Source organism: Vicugna pacos, chromosome 4 (genome assembly GCF_048564905.1).
Source record: "Vicugna pacos chromosome 4, VicPac4, whole genome shotgun sequence".
Lineage (NCBI taxonomy): Eukaryota > Metazoa > Chordata > Mammalia > Artiodactyla > Camelidae > Vicugna > Vicugna pacos.
In genome coordinates, this window is record NC_132990.1 from 36,314,242 (window position 1) to 36,329,831 (window position 15,590).

Sequence of the window (15,590 nt, forward strand, 5' to 3'; positions counted from 1 at the left end):
GTTTTCAAAATCAAGTGAGCTAATTAGGGTAGGAGAACACAGAGAGATGGAAGGGTTTTAGGCATGAGACTGGGGAGATGCTTTTTAAACTCATCAATGCTTTCTTGAGTGGAGGCCTTTTTCAGTGCCCCTGGGGCATGGAGCTGTGTACCAACTAGGAATGCATAGCTTAGTGCCAAGAAATTTTGAAAATATGGATCTGCCCCAGGCTCAAGAATGCCAAGTTTTCTTGTCCAAGACGAACAGGATATACCCTGAGTGTAAATTTCCCTTCCCGGCATCTTGAGCTCTCAGAACTTTCCACGGTTAACATGCTGGTGATAGGATCAGAGTTCAGGCTTCTCTCCCATGGAAAGGTCCAGGTCCTGGACAATAGGAAACCTGTATTTACTGCTCTATTAGAGAGCCAAGGTCATTTCAGAAGCCAAAGTGTCTTTTGTGCTAGGACCAGGTACTCACTTCTGGGAAGGACTTTGGAAAACTCTTCACAGAGAGAAAGGAGATTTCATAAATCCTTAGATTCAAATAGAAGAAAACTGTTCACCTAAAAAATGTCATTCTGCCTACTTTTCTAATGTTCCAAATTAGAATGAACCTGGACTTGTTCCCATACACAAAAGGGGACGTACTAAAATGCTAAAACTAAGATCTAAAAAAACCCGAAAACTTTGAAGTTTGGGGGCATTTGTTGATGATGTGCTACTGGTTTCCACCATTGTCATCAGTTTTCTAAGAAATCATACCATCTGGGGAGTGTATGAGTTATCACATCCAGAGCTTGTCCCTTCACAGGTAACATAAAGAATTGCCCTGTTTGTGAATGCCTGGAAGAGCTCCAAGCTGACCACTAGCTTGAGTATTACTATTACTTCTGTTATGTGTTTTTAAAAAGCTAATGTCAGTAACCGTACAAATTTGTCAAATAAAATCAGGCAACACAACAGTGTTTACTCTTTCCAAGAAAGTGCTCTCTGTTGAGTTTTTCACGGTAACAACAGTTATCTTTTTAAGTGAGCACTTAGTATGTGCTGGAGTATTGCTAAGCTTTTTGTATGTGTCCATTTCTTTCTGGAAATTTTGAACTGAATTCAAGTCCCCTGGCACCAACATGGCATGCCCATCGTTGTCACACTGTTTCTACTTTGAACTCTGGAGGACAGCCTGGTGCCCTTGAATTTGGCTATTTTTATATCTGCCCAGTTTCTAGCACAAAAGGGAGAGGCCCAGAGTATGAGCATATTTCATGTCACAAGAAATCTCAAGTATCTCTCTAGTCTTTTGAGATTTTCTAGATCCCTCTGCTTGCCATGTATTTGTAAATGCCCCAAGGCCAGGATCCGAGTCTATCTTGTTCAGCTCTATTTCTTTGAATATATGGCAGGCTTTGAGTGTTTTTAGGGTGGATTGAAGAATGGAAGGAAGAAACGAAGGATGGAGGAAAGGCTGCAAAGATGGATGCAGGGTGGGTGGAAGGAAAGGAGGAAGAAAAAATGAATTTCCATTTTGGTATTTCTTCTTTGCATTATTAGTATTTATATTTTTATCATTCTTGAGTGCTTGTACTTTTAGAAATATGGGCATTAGGGTATCTCAAGATTTGTGAGGATTTATAAAAACAAAACCACTCAAATGCAGACCAGTGGGAAGGCGATGAACAAGGAGGTTATGAATTATAGTAAAATCAGAATTATATAAAATTTTAAAATAGATTTTTGACATTTTCAATCATATCATTATTAGGTCAAATTAATAGCTAACAAAGTGCTTCTAGGAAACTCCTTCCCAGACCCTGTGTTAATGAACAGATTTAACATTCTCAACACTGTTAAGTATTTGTAATTCATTTTATTAACTTGATTATTTCGTGTGTGTGTGTGTGTGTGTGTGTGTGTGTGTTGAGGGTGGGGTGCAGGGTTTTGACAATGACCTATAAATAGCCATATTCACCAGTAGCCAGGTTCTCGCTTTAGTGATCTTTTGTATGTGCAAAATTCTAACAGCCTTTAGCACATCCTCTACTCTATTGTCTTACGGTTTATATAACTGACTTATTCTCCAGTTGCTTTGTGAATGGACATTTTATTTCCCCTAACAGTTAAACGTTTATATCGTTTGTTAACAGTTTATAATAGTTAAATGTCCAGGTCAATATTTCTTCCTTCATTTAGATTTCATACATTAACTGTGTATATCCTAACTCAAGATTGGATTCACCGTAGTGCTGTTGAACAAATATTGAATAGGTTTAACTGTCTCTTACTTATAGAAGTATTTTATTTAATACCATATATTTTGTAAGAGACACAATAAAGGAAAACTTTAGTTCTTTCCCTATTTAGATCACCATTAACTCTTCAGTTGGCAGTTTTCACAGCTGTCCAGTCTTGAAGATAGAGAAGGAGATATCTGTGAATTTCAGATAATTGAAGTTCTACCACATTTCTTTCTCTCATTTCTGGCCAATTTGTGTAAATTTGGCTGGGTAGCAGATGTGACGTGAGGCGGCTGTGATGACAGCATTATCAGCGCTAGGAGAGCAGTTTCTCTGCTGGGCTGGTTGAAACAGTCTGTGTGCACATGTGCAATTCAATCTAGGCTGGGCCAGAGGTGCTGTGATTGACACCCCCATGAGCCTCCTTGTAAATGCTGAAAACTGAAACTCTCTCTGGCCCCTCTGTAAACTATCAACCCCTGTGCTGGGAAAGAGAGCTCCCACCGGAGTGGGAAGAATGCCTCCATCAAAAAAAAATTCCTTTTCTTGGGGTCGCCATAATTGCAGTTCCATTGACCCTACAGTTCATCCTCCAAGCTGATGAAAAGTGGCAAGGGCGGCTGTCGTGTGATACCCCAGTGTGGAGCCGAAACAAAGGAAAGGGGCCTCTAAGGCTGTGTCCACACTTACCAGTGTTTTCTGGGGCTGGGAATCCTGGGAAATCACGCTGTCTGCCACGGATTGAAGAATTCCAAACAGGTTTCTTTCCACAGTGTCTACTAAGAGACTTTTAACAAGGGGGCTCGTCTCTTGGTATTTCAGATGCAATCCCAACGTTGTGCTTGGAGGCTTCCCCGCCTTCTCTCCCCTAGTTGCTGGGTGGCCTCACTGAGAACAAAGTATAATGACTACAGAGTGACAGGTTCTCAGTCCTAGTGGTGGTGCAGGCCTTAAACCTGCTGGAGAGATTTCTGGGTCAGCTTATGACCCACCAAGGGACAATTCTTAGAGAGTTGTGTTGTTCCCATCAGCACTGGTGACAAAGAAATGGGACGGGACGTCTGAGTCAGGATGTCCCACTGCCCCTGACCTTCCTGTGCTGGCGTGCTTGTGGGAAGGGCGTCAGCTGGCCGGCCTGCACGTTGTTAATGCTTTCTCCTCCTCTGGGATGGATGGCCTGGCTGCCTCAGGGCACGCGCTAATGAAGCAGCACTAATACTTGTTATGTATTGTGCACCTCTTCAGTGGTAGGTACAATACCTAGGGCCTCCTATACATCATTTCATTGAGACTTCTCAACTATGAAATGAACCAGGGGCCATAATGACCCCCATTTTACAGATGAGATCATTGAGACTTAGGGAGGAAAGTCAAGCTGCTGGCCAGGCTCACATGGTAGAACCAGGATTCAACCCAGTCTTACTGGCCCCATAGTACTCTGCTGCCCCTTTTTAAGGACATGCTGAGGGATCCTTTTCTCCCATCTGGTTATTCTTTTAGATGGGGATGGGATGAATGTCAGGGGACGTGGGAGATTGGTGTCGTGGAAACAGAGCAGCACCAGGAGTTGACAGACCCGGCTCCAATCTTGACTCCCCCTCTCTGTCACTGAACTACCCCCCACAGATCACTTAACTTCTCTGGGCCTCAGTTTCCTCATTTATAAGATGAATCTGTTCAATGAGATGATGTCTAAAGTTTTTTTTTTTCCAATATAGCTTTCCAGGTTGTTTCTAGCTATTGGTGAGGAGTGGATCTGATGAATTATATCAAACTATGTACTAGAGTTTCACTTAATCATTTATTTATTCATTCAACGAATGTTTACTGTGCATTTCCTATAAACCAGGGCCAGGAAAGAATGACAAGTAATGTCAGACGCAGGCCCTTCCCTCGTGGAATTTACAGGGTGTTACTATGGTCAGGGTATTAGCCAAAAGCCCTGCAGTGTTATTATGTCAAATGCTATCATCATCATCAAAGTTATCACATAGCACTGGGAGCCAGGATGCCCACAGCACAGCATGAGCTACACCTATCAGTTACCACCATCCTACCTTTCTGAGCTGACAGCCGGCCCTGGCCTGCTTACATGCAGAACAGCATTGCTCTCTAATTGGGAAGCATTTTAGAGCATTGATTTTTAAAAACTCATTTCTTCTTAAGCATGAAAAAGCTATAATTTTTCCATGAGCCCTGCTCTATAGCCAGATTTAAAGAGCTGAATACAAGCACTTTGAGACATTGGGGAAAAAAACCCCAAAACCCTGTCACAATTCAATAGCATGTTCTCAAATCTCAAATTCCCTGCAAGGGGTACCACCCAGTGTTCCCTCATAACTTCACTATTTTTAAAAGACAATCCTTGTCTTGAGTGGATAAAAAGAAGATGGGAAGAATTTCACTGCCAATTAATGAAAATATTTGTAAATGAAAATGGTAAATCTATAGGAGAGGAGAAGTAAAGGGACATTTGGCACATTTTCCTGAATGTCTACTGTGAGGAGGAGGAGGAAGTGCAAATCCATTACCCAGATCTTCCAAAGGGCGGCCTCAGCTCTAACCACATGGGGCGTTTTATGTGCTGCATTGCAGCTCCTGAGGACCATGGTCATGACCGGGCCATTCCAGTAATAGTTATGTCCTCAGGCACTGCAGCCAAACTGCCCAGGTGTGACCCTTCTTTTCACCACTTAGTGGCCATGTGACGTCATACAAATTACCTTGCCTCAATCTCTTATCTGTAAAAGGAAGCTATCAAATTGTCAACATTATATAATAGAATGGAATTTATCTCGCTGTGTAATTCTGCTTTAAGAGCAAGTGTGTATATATAAATATGTTTCCTGTCATTTCTGGCTCTAGGAAGTATGTGTGCTAGGGTATGTGCTGAATGTGCACATATCCTAAAAACCACCAGGGACCTCTTTGAGCGAGCGGCCTTTCTTATCAGATGGCCAGCCACTCTGGTGTGCCTGGCATGGAGAGGTTTCCTGAGATGTGGGACATTTAGTGCTAAAACAAGGAAAGTCCCAGACACAGCAGGATAAGTTGGTTATGCCAGATTTGGCAAGGCCCTCACAAGATTTTCAGACAAAAGGGGTAGGGAAGAAACATGCTGTTGAATCTAACTCCAGTGAAAGGCCCCCACTGAGTAGGGCTACTTGCATCCATTGAACTAGAGACCAGTGTCCACATTCCTTTAGTGCCAAAATTTGAGCAAATAGAGGAGGAGGCCTGGTTCACTACAGCTAAGTAATTTGCCAACAGTATGAGACTATTTTGAGTAGCCTCCTCTTAAAACAGTGGTTCTCAACTCTGGCTGCACATAAGAATTACCCAAGGAATTTTATTTTTAATATCTATGCCTGGGTCTCATTGCCAAAAATTCTGATTTTATTGGTCCAAGGTGGGGCCTGAGCATTGGTATTTTAAATAAGTTTCTTAGGTGATTCTATCAGGCAGCCTGGTTGAGAACCACTAACTTATTGCCAGCTTGGAGTTGGCAACAGGTGTGAAGTGATTTATGCTTTCCCAGTGGACAAATTCAGACTTTCCTGATCTGAATGTCAGCTGAGATGACTTGATTTGTCTCTTAGTAATATGCGTGATGTTTTACTGAGTTGATTTGCCCATGTTGGCACTTCCATTTGAGGAAAATTCCTTTCTGTACCCTTTTTCCCTTTTCTTTGGTGAGGTCACTACCCTTACTGGTGTACTGCCTAGCTCAAAGTAGTATGCTTTTAAAGGTTGAGAAAATTCAAAGTCTAATTTGGGGCAAGGAAAAATAGGGATATTTCTGATGAGAAAAAAATAAACCCTTTTTTGGTGCCAGTTTTTGCTGGCATTGTGGCAGAGCTGAATGTCCTCCTTTTGGTGTCTGATGGGGCCCATGGCTGCTTCTCCAGCTGCTCAGAGTAAGTCTGAGCAGGTTTTGGGCTGGGCTGGCCTGGATGGAGGAAGGCCAGTTGAGTGGTATTTACAGGCTTTGGAAATAATGGGTAAAGCCTCCTTGCAATGTTCTAAACCAGGTGAGAAGCTCTGGTCACACCACCAGCCAGGAATCCAGAGGAAGGAAACTTAAAAAATTTACTGTATTATTCAGTGCTAAGGAGAAATGAGCTATCGAGACAAGAAAATACATGGAGGATACTTAAGTGCATATTACTAAGAGAAAGAAACCAAACTAGAAAGGCCATATACTGTATGAGTCCAATTATGTGATAATCTGGAAAAGTCAAAACTATGATGATAACAGGACTAGTGGTTGCCAGGGGCTAGGAGGGAAGGCAGGAGGACACAGGATTTTAGGGCAGTGCGGCTGTTCTGCACGATGCCACGAGCGTGGATACATGTTTGTCAAAACAAAGAGAATGTGCAACACCAAGAGGGAACCCCAACATGAACTATGGGCTTGGGTGATGGTGTGTCAGTGTAGGTTCATTATCTGTAACAAATGTCCCTCTCTGTGTGGGAGGTTGATGGTGGGAGGTTGTGTTTGGGGACAGGGACTATTAGGAGAACTCTACTTTTCATCCAGTTTTGCTATGAAGCTAAAACTGCTCTAAAAAAATCTGTTAAAAAAAGTGTCCTGGCAGTAGAATGCATGTGTAAATGTTAGTGTGGAAGAATTTTCTCTGGAATCTCATCTTCTAAAGGTGGAGCAGATGTGAATATATGAAATGAGGGCCTGAAAGAGCTGTTTTATTTGCTTTTTTCCCCCGCCAAACAATTGTTTAACCCTTCACAGTGTTGAGAGTTTGCCTGGGAGGAAGAAAGGAAGTTAAACACAGGCTGGGTGAGCCCCTCTGTACCCCCAGTCAGCCATGCCCTGGGGGCTGCTGAGATGAATCAGAAGCTTTGTCCTTGCTAGTGGGGTCTCCCCAGGAGGTGAACAAACCCGTCCCCTAAGCCTCGCTTCCCCCAAGGCCAGTGTTGACAGCTCAGCAGTGCTCCCTCTTCTCTGGCCTCACTTTCTGTCAAGTCCTAAAGCCGTATATCCCTGATCCTAACCCCAAGACCTGAGAGCCCCACAAGGGGGTCCTCTTCAATCTCTATGCTCTAAAAAGCTATTACTCAAGCTAAGACATGGGATGAGCAACAGGTTCAAAATGTATCACCTGTACATCAGTGGTATCAACCCCTCTAATATCACAGCTGACTCTTGGTACATGGGATTTGATACGTTCAAATGTGAATTTCTACATAGCATTGACAACTTTAAAAGTTATATTTTTTCCTTATAATGAAAATAACACGTTTATTGTGGAAATACTGCAGAGAGAGGCAAACCGTCTGCGGTTCCACTGCTTCGGAGATAACACTGCTAAGGTTTGGTGCATAGCCTTCTCCTGTTCACCTGCACACACATATAGGTACATATCTGTATGTGTTTTTCTACAAAAATTTACTGATTATTCTTTTTTGGTAAGCTGATTTTTTTTACATTTATTAAAATTGGACCAACATCATTCCAGGTGTTACCAAAGATTCTTAATACTTTGTCTACCCAAGGTTTTGTGTGGATTTTCCGCAATTTCCTGTTCTTTACCTATTAGCATTCTTTTTTTTTTTTTTTTTTTTTTTTGCAACTTTCCCTCTTCTTTTAGCTGCTTCACTGAACGTCCTTTTAACTAAAGGTTAAGAAATGGGATAGTTGGGTCCAAAACTGGGCACTGTTTTAAAACTATTGATCATTGTTGCCAACTTACTCTACTAAACTGTACACATTGGCACTGGTACTTTGCTGGTACTAGGTGTTCCCCTGCTCCTAATGAACACTTGTTAATTTGAAAGTCCCCAAATAGGATTCCGTTTTATGGACTTCTCTTTGAGTAAAGTGAGATTAAACATTTGTTTAAATGTTTTTGACTATTAATATTTTTCTCTTGAAAATTGTTCATTTGCGCCCATCCATGCAGTTTTCTATGGGAATTCCTCTTTTTCTGATTGACTTATAAAAACATTTTTTTAATAGAACTTCTGTTAGTTCTGTCATTACTGTGAGCATTTCTCCCCTCCATTTTCACTCTGTTTATATTGGGGTTTTAGGAGACCATTTGATACCTCTGTATTTTCTACATTTCCTGTTTATCTGTCACTAATATGACATTATGGTTTACTTGCTTTAAAGTTATTAAAAGGAGAGTTGTATCCGCAAAACCCTCTCCAAAGTGCCCTGTAAGAGTTCAGTGGAAACATCTGATTGCACCGTCATCGGTGTCTCTGTCCCCTCCTCAAAGAGCTGTAAAGAGCACAGTTAATTTTTGTTGATCATCAGCCCCTTATGAATCCTGGCAGTGTTTAACTTGTAGGCAAGGATATCTAAGATATTTAATTTATAGGTTAGGATATCCAAGCCAGTTTACCATTTACTATGCAGTTGGCTGCAAAATAGTTGAGGTGGGTTTTTGTGGGGTTTTTTTTTTTTTTTTTTTGGATCCTGCTAAGAGAACTTTATGTCTCTCTGCCCTAAATTATGACATCTTATCTCACAGACTTAACAGCATCTAATGGATCTATCTCCAGGTAGTGTAGTCCAGCTGGAGGTTCAAGGAATGCAAAGCCCGTGTTTTAAAACAAAAAGGTATTTCTCTCTAGCCAGTAAATAAAAGTGATTTTTTTCCAGCTATATAAGGACAAAAGTTTTTAAAATTATCCCACTGGGCAGGGCTTCCTACACTTGTTCTTTTGGCATTTGGCCACGGAACTAACCCAGCACCTTCCAGATTTCTTCCATTTTTGTAGCAGTGTGCAGAGTTCCCTGGATGGGACCTGAGTCACTCCTTGCTGTGATGATTAAAGGCCCAGGGTCTTCTCAAGCTAGAGGCGGCCGCAGCCAGACATCCAAATGTGTCCTCAGCAGACCACTGATCAGTGTATAGAAGCAGCAAAGACTTTATCAATCCTCCTTTTAAGTATCTTTACTGCCCTCTCAAGGTTGTATGTTTCCCTTTTTGAGGAAAAAGCGTTTAACATTTAACACTGCAAATGAAATAAGAAGTATAAATGGTTCATAGCTTTGGTGACAAGTTCCCAAGACGTCTGCCTTAACTAAGGTATTGTTTCAGCCCTTTTTCAAAGTTTAAGCAGCTCTGTGTCATTTGGTCTCCCTTTTTGAGTTTCTCTGTATGTTTCATAGCCCTGAAACCTGAGTACTGTTGTCCATTCTCATTGCTCTATTGCAAGAAGAATTATCCACCCCCTGGTTTGAGTCCCCTTTCTTAAGACATTGCTATTGCTAGAGTCAGGATAAAATTATGTGAATAACTGAGGACAGTTTGCCTCAGTGTGTATCGAGGAATCAGCACCATGTTGGTAGTTTGTGTGAATTACCAATAAGATCAACAGCAACAACCTCTACTTGTGACATCCCAGTCATTGTTCTAAATATCTAGGCATATTTAGTCACTTCATCCTGACAGCAACCCACAGGGTAGGGGCCATTATTTACCTATGTTACAAATGAGGACACCAAGTGACACAAAGGTAAGTGGCTGAGTCAGAATTTGAGTATGAACAATGTGACTGGAGAGCCTGCCCTCTGAGCTTAATTAAAGTCATACGACAACCCTGCAAGATGCCCGATGGTGTCCCCATTTTACAGATGAGAAGCTGAGGCTCAGAAAGGTTGAAACCTTTGCAATAACTTCTCACATGCCTGGGAAGTAGCAGAGTTTGGTTTTAAACCTCAATTCCAAAGCCTCCTCCATGCTTTTTCCATTACACCACCCTTCTTACACTGCAACATTTTTTTTTTTTCGTTTTCAGGGCTTTGTTTGCTTTAGGGAGAGCTTACAATTGGCCAATAGACAGATGCTTACACAGGCCTCCAGCATGTTCTTCTGGGTTCTTTCTGCACAGGAAGCTGCATGTTTCACCTGCACATTTCATTTGTGTGAATACCACAATATTCACTGCCTCTCTTCCTATATAAATAGCTATACGAGTAAGCTTCCCAGGTCCTTCCTGCCTTGGGGGCTTGGTGCTTGCTTGAGATGCTTTGTCACCAGATCTCAGCACGGCTGACTCCTGCTTCTCAGGTGTCAGCTCAAAAGTCATCATCTCAGTAGGGCTGACCTGGGCTACCTTATTAGTTTCCTAAGATTGCCATAACGAATTACCATAAACTGGATGGCTTAAAACAACAGAAAGCTATTTTCTTATAGTTCTGGAGGCCAGACAAGTCTAGGATCAAGGTGTTGGCAGAGCCACGCTTCCTCTGAAGGCTTTAGGGGAGAATTTTTCCCCACTTCTTTCCATTTCTGGTGGCTCCATGCATTCCTTGGCTTGTGGCAACATAAATCCAATCTCTGCTTCTGTCTTTACATCACCTGCTCCTTTGTGTTTCGCCCCTCTCTGTCTTTTCTTCTTCTAAGAACATCTGTCATTAGAATGTAGGGCCCACCTGGATAATCCAGGCTGATCTCATCTCACCATCCTTAACTTAATAATATCTGTAGAGCTGTTTCCCCAAATAAGATCGCATTCACACATTCTGAGTGGACATATCTTTGAGGGGGGTGCCATTCAGTCCCACTCTAAGTGAGCTACACTGCTCTAGGAAAGCAATCTTTGCTAATGTCATGCTCTGTGACATCATCACCCAGTTCATTTTTTTCATAGCTCTTGTCCTTATTTGATGTGTCTTGTTTTTCTGTTGCCTGCCCCCACCTACTTGAATTCAAGCTTTATAAGTGAAGAGCTATCTTGTTCACTGCTGTATTCCTAGTACCTAGACCAATGCTTGATGTATTGTAAGAATCACCCACTATTTACTGAATGAATGATGTCATTAATCAAATGTGATGTCAACTCGGCTCTTTGAGCCTTTCAACAATTTCTAGGGTTTTATTCTATTTTTCAGTATTATTTTATGTTATTTGATTTTTAGTTGCATATTTTTGGAAATGTAAGTATATCGTGGAACATATATTTAACAGATTAGATAAATATGTCCAACCATTTCAATATAAAACTCAAGTGCTAACTGGTCTTCATGGTTTATTTAGCTTTTACTTTTCCCCCATGAACAAACCCTCAGCAGAATATTCCTTTCTGCCCTAGGCTCTGATCACCTCCGGGAGAAAGACGGTCTCTGGGCTGTCTTGGTCTGGCTCTCCATTATCGCTGCCCGGAAGCAGAGTGTGGAGGAAATTGTCCGAGATCACTGGGCCAAATTTGGCCGCCACTACTATTGCAGGTGAGAAGGGCAAGGGTCTCCGTGTGGACCCTAGGGAACTGCTCCTAGAGAAGGTTTTTAAAACCAGGAGCCTAGAACCTTAAGAAAGAGGCATCTTTTAGGAAAATCAGAAACACAGAGGCTGGAGCCAGATAATCCCCCGTAAGTGGCTGGGGGTGGTGTCAAGGACTACCAAACTAGGGGACACAAATATCCCCTCCCTTGGTGACGTCACTCTGTAATCTTCTCATCAGTGCCTGTGAGGTGGGCAGCCATTCTGAGAGGAAATCTGAGAGGTCCTTTGGTGGCCGTGGAAGTTCCACTGCTAGACTAGGGGCTTTTATTGTTGGTTTTTCACCCATAATTATCAAGGAAAGTAGGGAAGGGAAGAGACAGAAATTGCAACAGGTCAGGGTGCTTTTGTAATCCTCTCTCTATCTTTGTCCTACCTCCCCACTAGTGGTCCAAACAGTGACCCAGATGCCTGAGCTGGCATCCTTCTGAAGGGACCACATGGTCCAGGAGCCCCAGATTTTGCTAAAGTTTTGTCCCCATGAAAGGAGTTACAGAAAAGTGAAGTATTACCCTGGGAAGGAGGAAGGGGAAAGGTCAGTGGCTAAGAACTTAGGGTTTGGGGGTCTCTACCACTTTCCTGTTGTTGAAGAAAGCAGGAATCGGGGGCAAAGTCTTCTGGCTGTGTGGTTGCCTGCTAGATATGTGTACCTAGATATGCTTGGTATGTGTAAGTAGTACCAAGCCGTGGTTTAGGGTAGGATAGGGTGTTAACTGTAGAGAATGTGGGGAGAGGGCAAGGGAATCCTGGGGAAGTCTCAGAGGCTCTCTGTGTGTTCCGAACAGAGACTGTGGCTCATTTGCTTTGCTTACGAACAGTTAACTTTTGGATGTTTGGTTGTGCTTCAAGAGCTTAAGGGACAGAAAGAAAGCCTTAGACTTCCCTTATAAGGTGATTGTTTCTTCTCTTAAGAGGTCATTTACGTAGACAAATATCAGAGAAGGAAGCCTGTGACAGTACTCATTAAAATCAAAGAGACAACAGTGGTCGGGGAAATGCAGACAGCACCATAATATTCTTGGTTCCTGTTTAGTTAAGAAGGCTGAGGATGTGATACTTTGCAAATTATTCATTGTATTATAAAATAAGGACTTTCAAGGCAGGTGGGAACTTGTTTTATTCACTGGTATTTCTAACAAGTGCCAAAAATCCTGTGGGCTTTTTTTTTTTTTTTTTTTTGGCATACCAAAGGGACTAATTGGCACAGCGGATCCTTTTATTGCCTGAAGCTGTTCCAAAAAATTCAACCTGATAAAATATATTATGATTGCCAGCCTCTGGCTTAGTGAGATCACTTTGAGTCAGGGATGTGTTCCTCATAATTTGTGGAATGATTATCTAGCTTTCTGCCAGTGTTTTGAAGACGTGGTGTTATGATAAGTGTATTTATAATATTGTTCATTTTTTTTTGTGGCCAAGAGCTTACATGATAATTACTCTTTTCATAACAAATACCATATTAGAGAAAATAATGCAATGGAGATTTAAATCCTTATGGGACACTGAATTATGTTTTAGTTTTCTGTCCAAGGAGATAACAGAGATTAAAAAAAAAATGGAAGGAGAGAATAGGTAGAATGAAAGCAAACATTTCCTTCAGCCTCTGGGAAATGTAGGTTGAAAGTGCTTGTGAAATAAAATGATTCCTAGCCTGACTGTTTTGTTGGTGGGGAGGAGACAATTAAACAATTTTGGTTCAACTGATACTGAGCCTGAAGCTGTTATCTGAGAAGCCAGACGATTTTCCTTGTAGGAGTGGACCCCAGAAGGAATTCTCCATTTTAAAAGGTCTTCCCTTGAAAATGTGTTGGTAGTGGTGATGGTCAGGGGGCGTTTTTTGTGGAACACAAGAGGGGAGGGACCTGCCTGTGTATGAAGAAAATATAAACGATGATGAGAGCTTGGGCAGCAGTTCTGATGACCTCAGCCATAGACTGAATGTCATCTATCACGTCATTGTGTTTTCTCAACTTCTAAATCTCTTTCAGTGCCTCTCTGTCTCCTACTAGACCGTCTTATCCCATCCTCCTGGCCTTTCTGTTTGGTTAGGTCTTGACCTTCCCAAAACACTGTCTTTGAGGAGAATCTAGGCTTAGAACACATACATTAATGAGAAAGAATGTTCAGAGAGAGTTCCCTGTGCTTTTTCTAAGGTGGGGAGAACACACCTTGGGTCGGAGGGAGAGAATAAAAGAAAGGGATGTAGGTGCAGGGGACCCTTTGTTGGGCAGGGTATCACCCCATGTTCTCCATTTTGGCAAATACCCTGACATTTACTGGAAATCTCCAAAGATCTTGGGTGAAAAAAGGAGTATCAACTATTCAGAGCTTCATTCAGTCACTCTGAGCACTCACCTCCTTTCCCTGTGTTGCAGAGAGCCTGGGTGCGAGATCCCAGCACAGCCACGTGAGCACAGCTGCCCCTCCTGGGGCTTCCTTCTAAACAGACCCCCTGGGTGTGTCATTAGGACTTGACATTGGGAAAGACCCTACAGTTTCTTCATGGTAGTGCATAAATGTAAAAGTAATTAATAGTTTTCAGCACTGGTGTCTGGCACTGTGCCAACTACTTGCTATGCATTATCATATTTAAACCCACAACAAATGAGGTAGGTGTTATTTTTAGTCTTTTTTTTCCCCCTAATCACCTCCCAGCCTCATTGTTATATTTGATGTTCTTGGCTAGAAGGACCTTTTTTTAATGAAACAACTGTGATATTTCTTCCAAGTTTCCAAGAGAGTTTTATGGAACATTGAGTTCCCTCCCTCCGTCTCTCTTCTCCTGCCTTGATTCCTCTCTTTCCTTCTTTCCTTCCTTCCCTTCCTCCCACCTTTCATTCTGCTACTTACAAAACACTGTTTATCAGAAGCAACAGAGAGGGTAGGGTATAGCTCAGTGGTAGAGTGCGTGCTTAGCATGCAGGAGGTCCTCGGTTCAATCCCCAGTGCCTCCATTAAAATAAGTAAATAAACCGAATTACCTGCCTCCCGCCAATAAACCCAATAGAAAAACCCCAGAAGCAACAGAGAAGAAAACAGGTAAGATCTCTGCCTTCCTGAGCTTACAGTTCTCATGGGCAAAGACAAGAAATAAGCAAACAAATATATATACAAATTAAATATACATTGAAATAGCTACTGAAAGAAAATATAAAGGATGATGAGAGCTGGGGAGAGATGGAGGGAAGCTACCTTAGGTGGTTGGTCCGAGAAGGTCACTTTCTGGAGGTGACACTGAATTTGAAAACTGAAGGAAGAGAATGTGTCAGCTATTTGAGTAGCCTAAGGAAGAATGTACCAGGTAGAGGGGCATCAGACAGCAAGAGCAAAGGCTCCGAAGAAGGAAGGGCAAAGTGTCCTGAGGACTTGAGAGGAGTGGCTGGAACGAGACAAATCCAAGGCAAGGAGGTGGGCAGGTCTGATCCCACGATGCCTTACAGACTGCGGTTAGGGTTTTGATGTTGTTCTCAAAGTGGCGGACATTTTGGAGGGTTTTAAAGGAAAGGACTGACATGATTTGAAGTTTTCAAGATCATGCTGGCTGCTGTGTGAGGACTGGATTGTGCGGGCGGGGGCAAGGGAGGAGGGGAGACCAGCTATGGGTGCTTTTATGTGCAGTTCCTCCATGGAAACAAAACCAATGTGTAGATGGCCTTGGGAGGCTCACCCAGCTGCTGGTTCTCTGACTGGACTTGTGTTTATCCTGTGCCCTGCCCTCCCTCACCAGGTTTGACTATGAGGGGTTAGAGCCCAAGACGACGTACTACATCATGAGGGACCTGGAGGCCTTGGTCACAGACAAGTCCTTCATCGGCCAGCAGTTTGCAGTGGGGAGCCATGTCTACAGTGTGGCAAAGACAGACAGCTTTGAATACGTGGACCCCGTGGACGGCACCGTGACCAAGAAACAGGTACTTGCTAGGAAATCGCCAGGACAGGTTATCAAGCAGTCGAGAGCCAAGGTGTCCTCCAGCCAGAGAGGTCTTCAGGGGTGATCTACTCTGAGCCCTTCATTTTACAGATGACAGCTGTGTAGCCAGGAGAGGGGAAAGCCCTTGGCAAAGGTTGCTTACCTACTTAATGGCAGAGGGTGGATTAGAACACAGGGCCCTGGCTCTCTGTCC

General features: G+C 42.7%; 1 protein-coding gene across 1 annotated transcript in view; it reads left to right on the plus strand.

The window, feature by feature from the left end:
• Window positions 1-15,590, plus strand: part of PGM5 (phosphoglucomutase 5) — a 159,900-nt gene that overhangs the window by 103,169 nt on the left and 41,141 nt on the right. Inside the window, exons 8-9 of the mRNA XM_072959516.1 lie at window positions 11,279-11,414; window positions 15,194-15,377. Of these exons, the coding sequence (XP_072815617.1) occupies window positions 11,279-11,414; window positions 15,194-15,377 (320 nt within the window). The remainder of the gene's footprint in view (window positions 1-11,278; window positions 11,415-15,193; window positions 15,378-15,590) is intronic.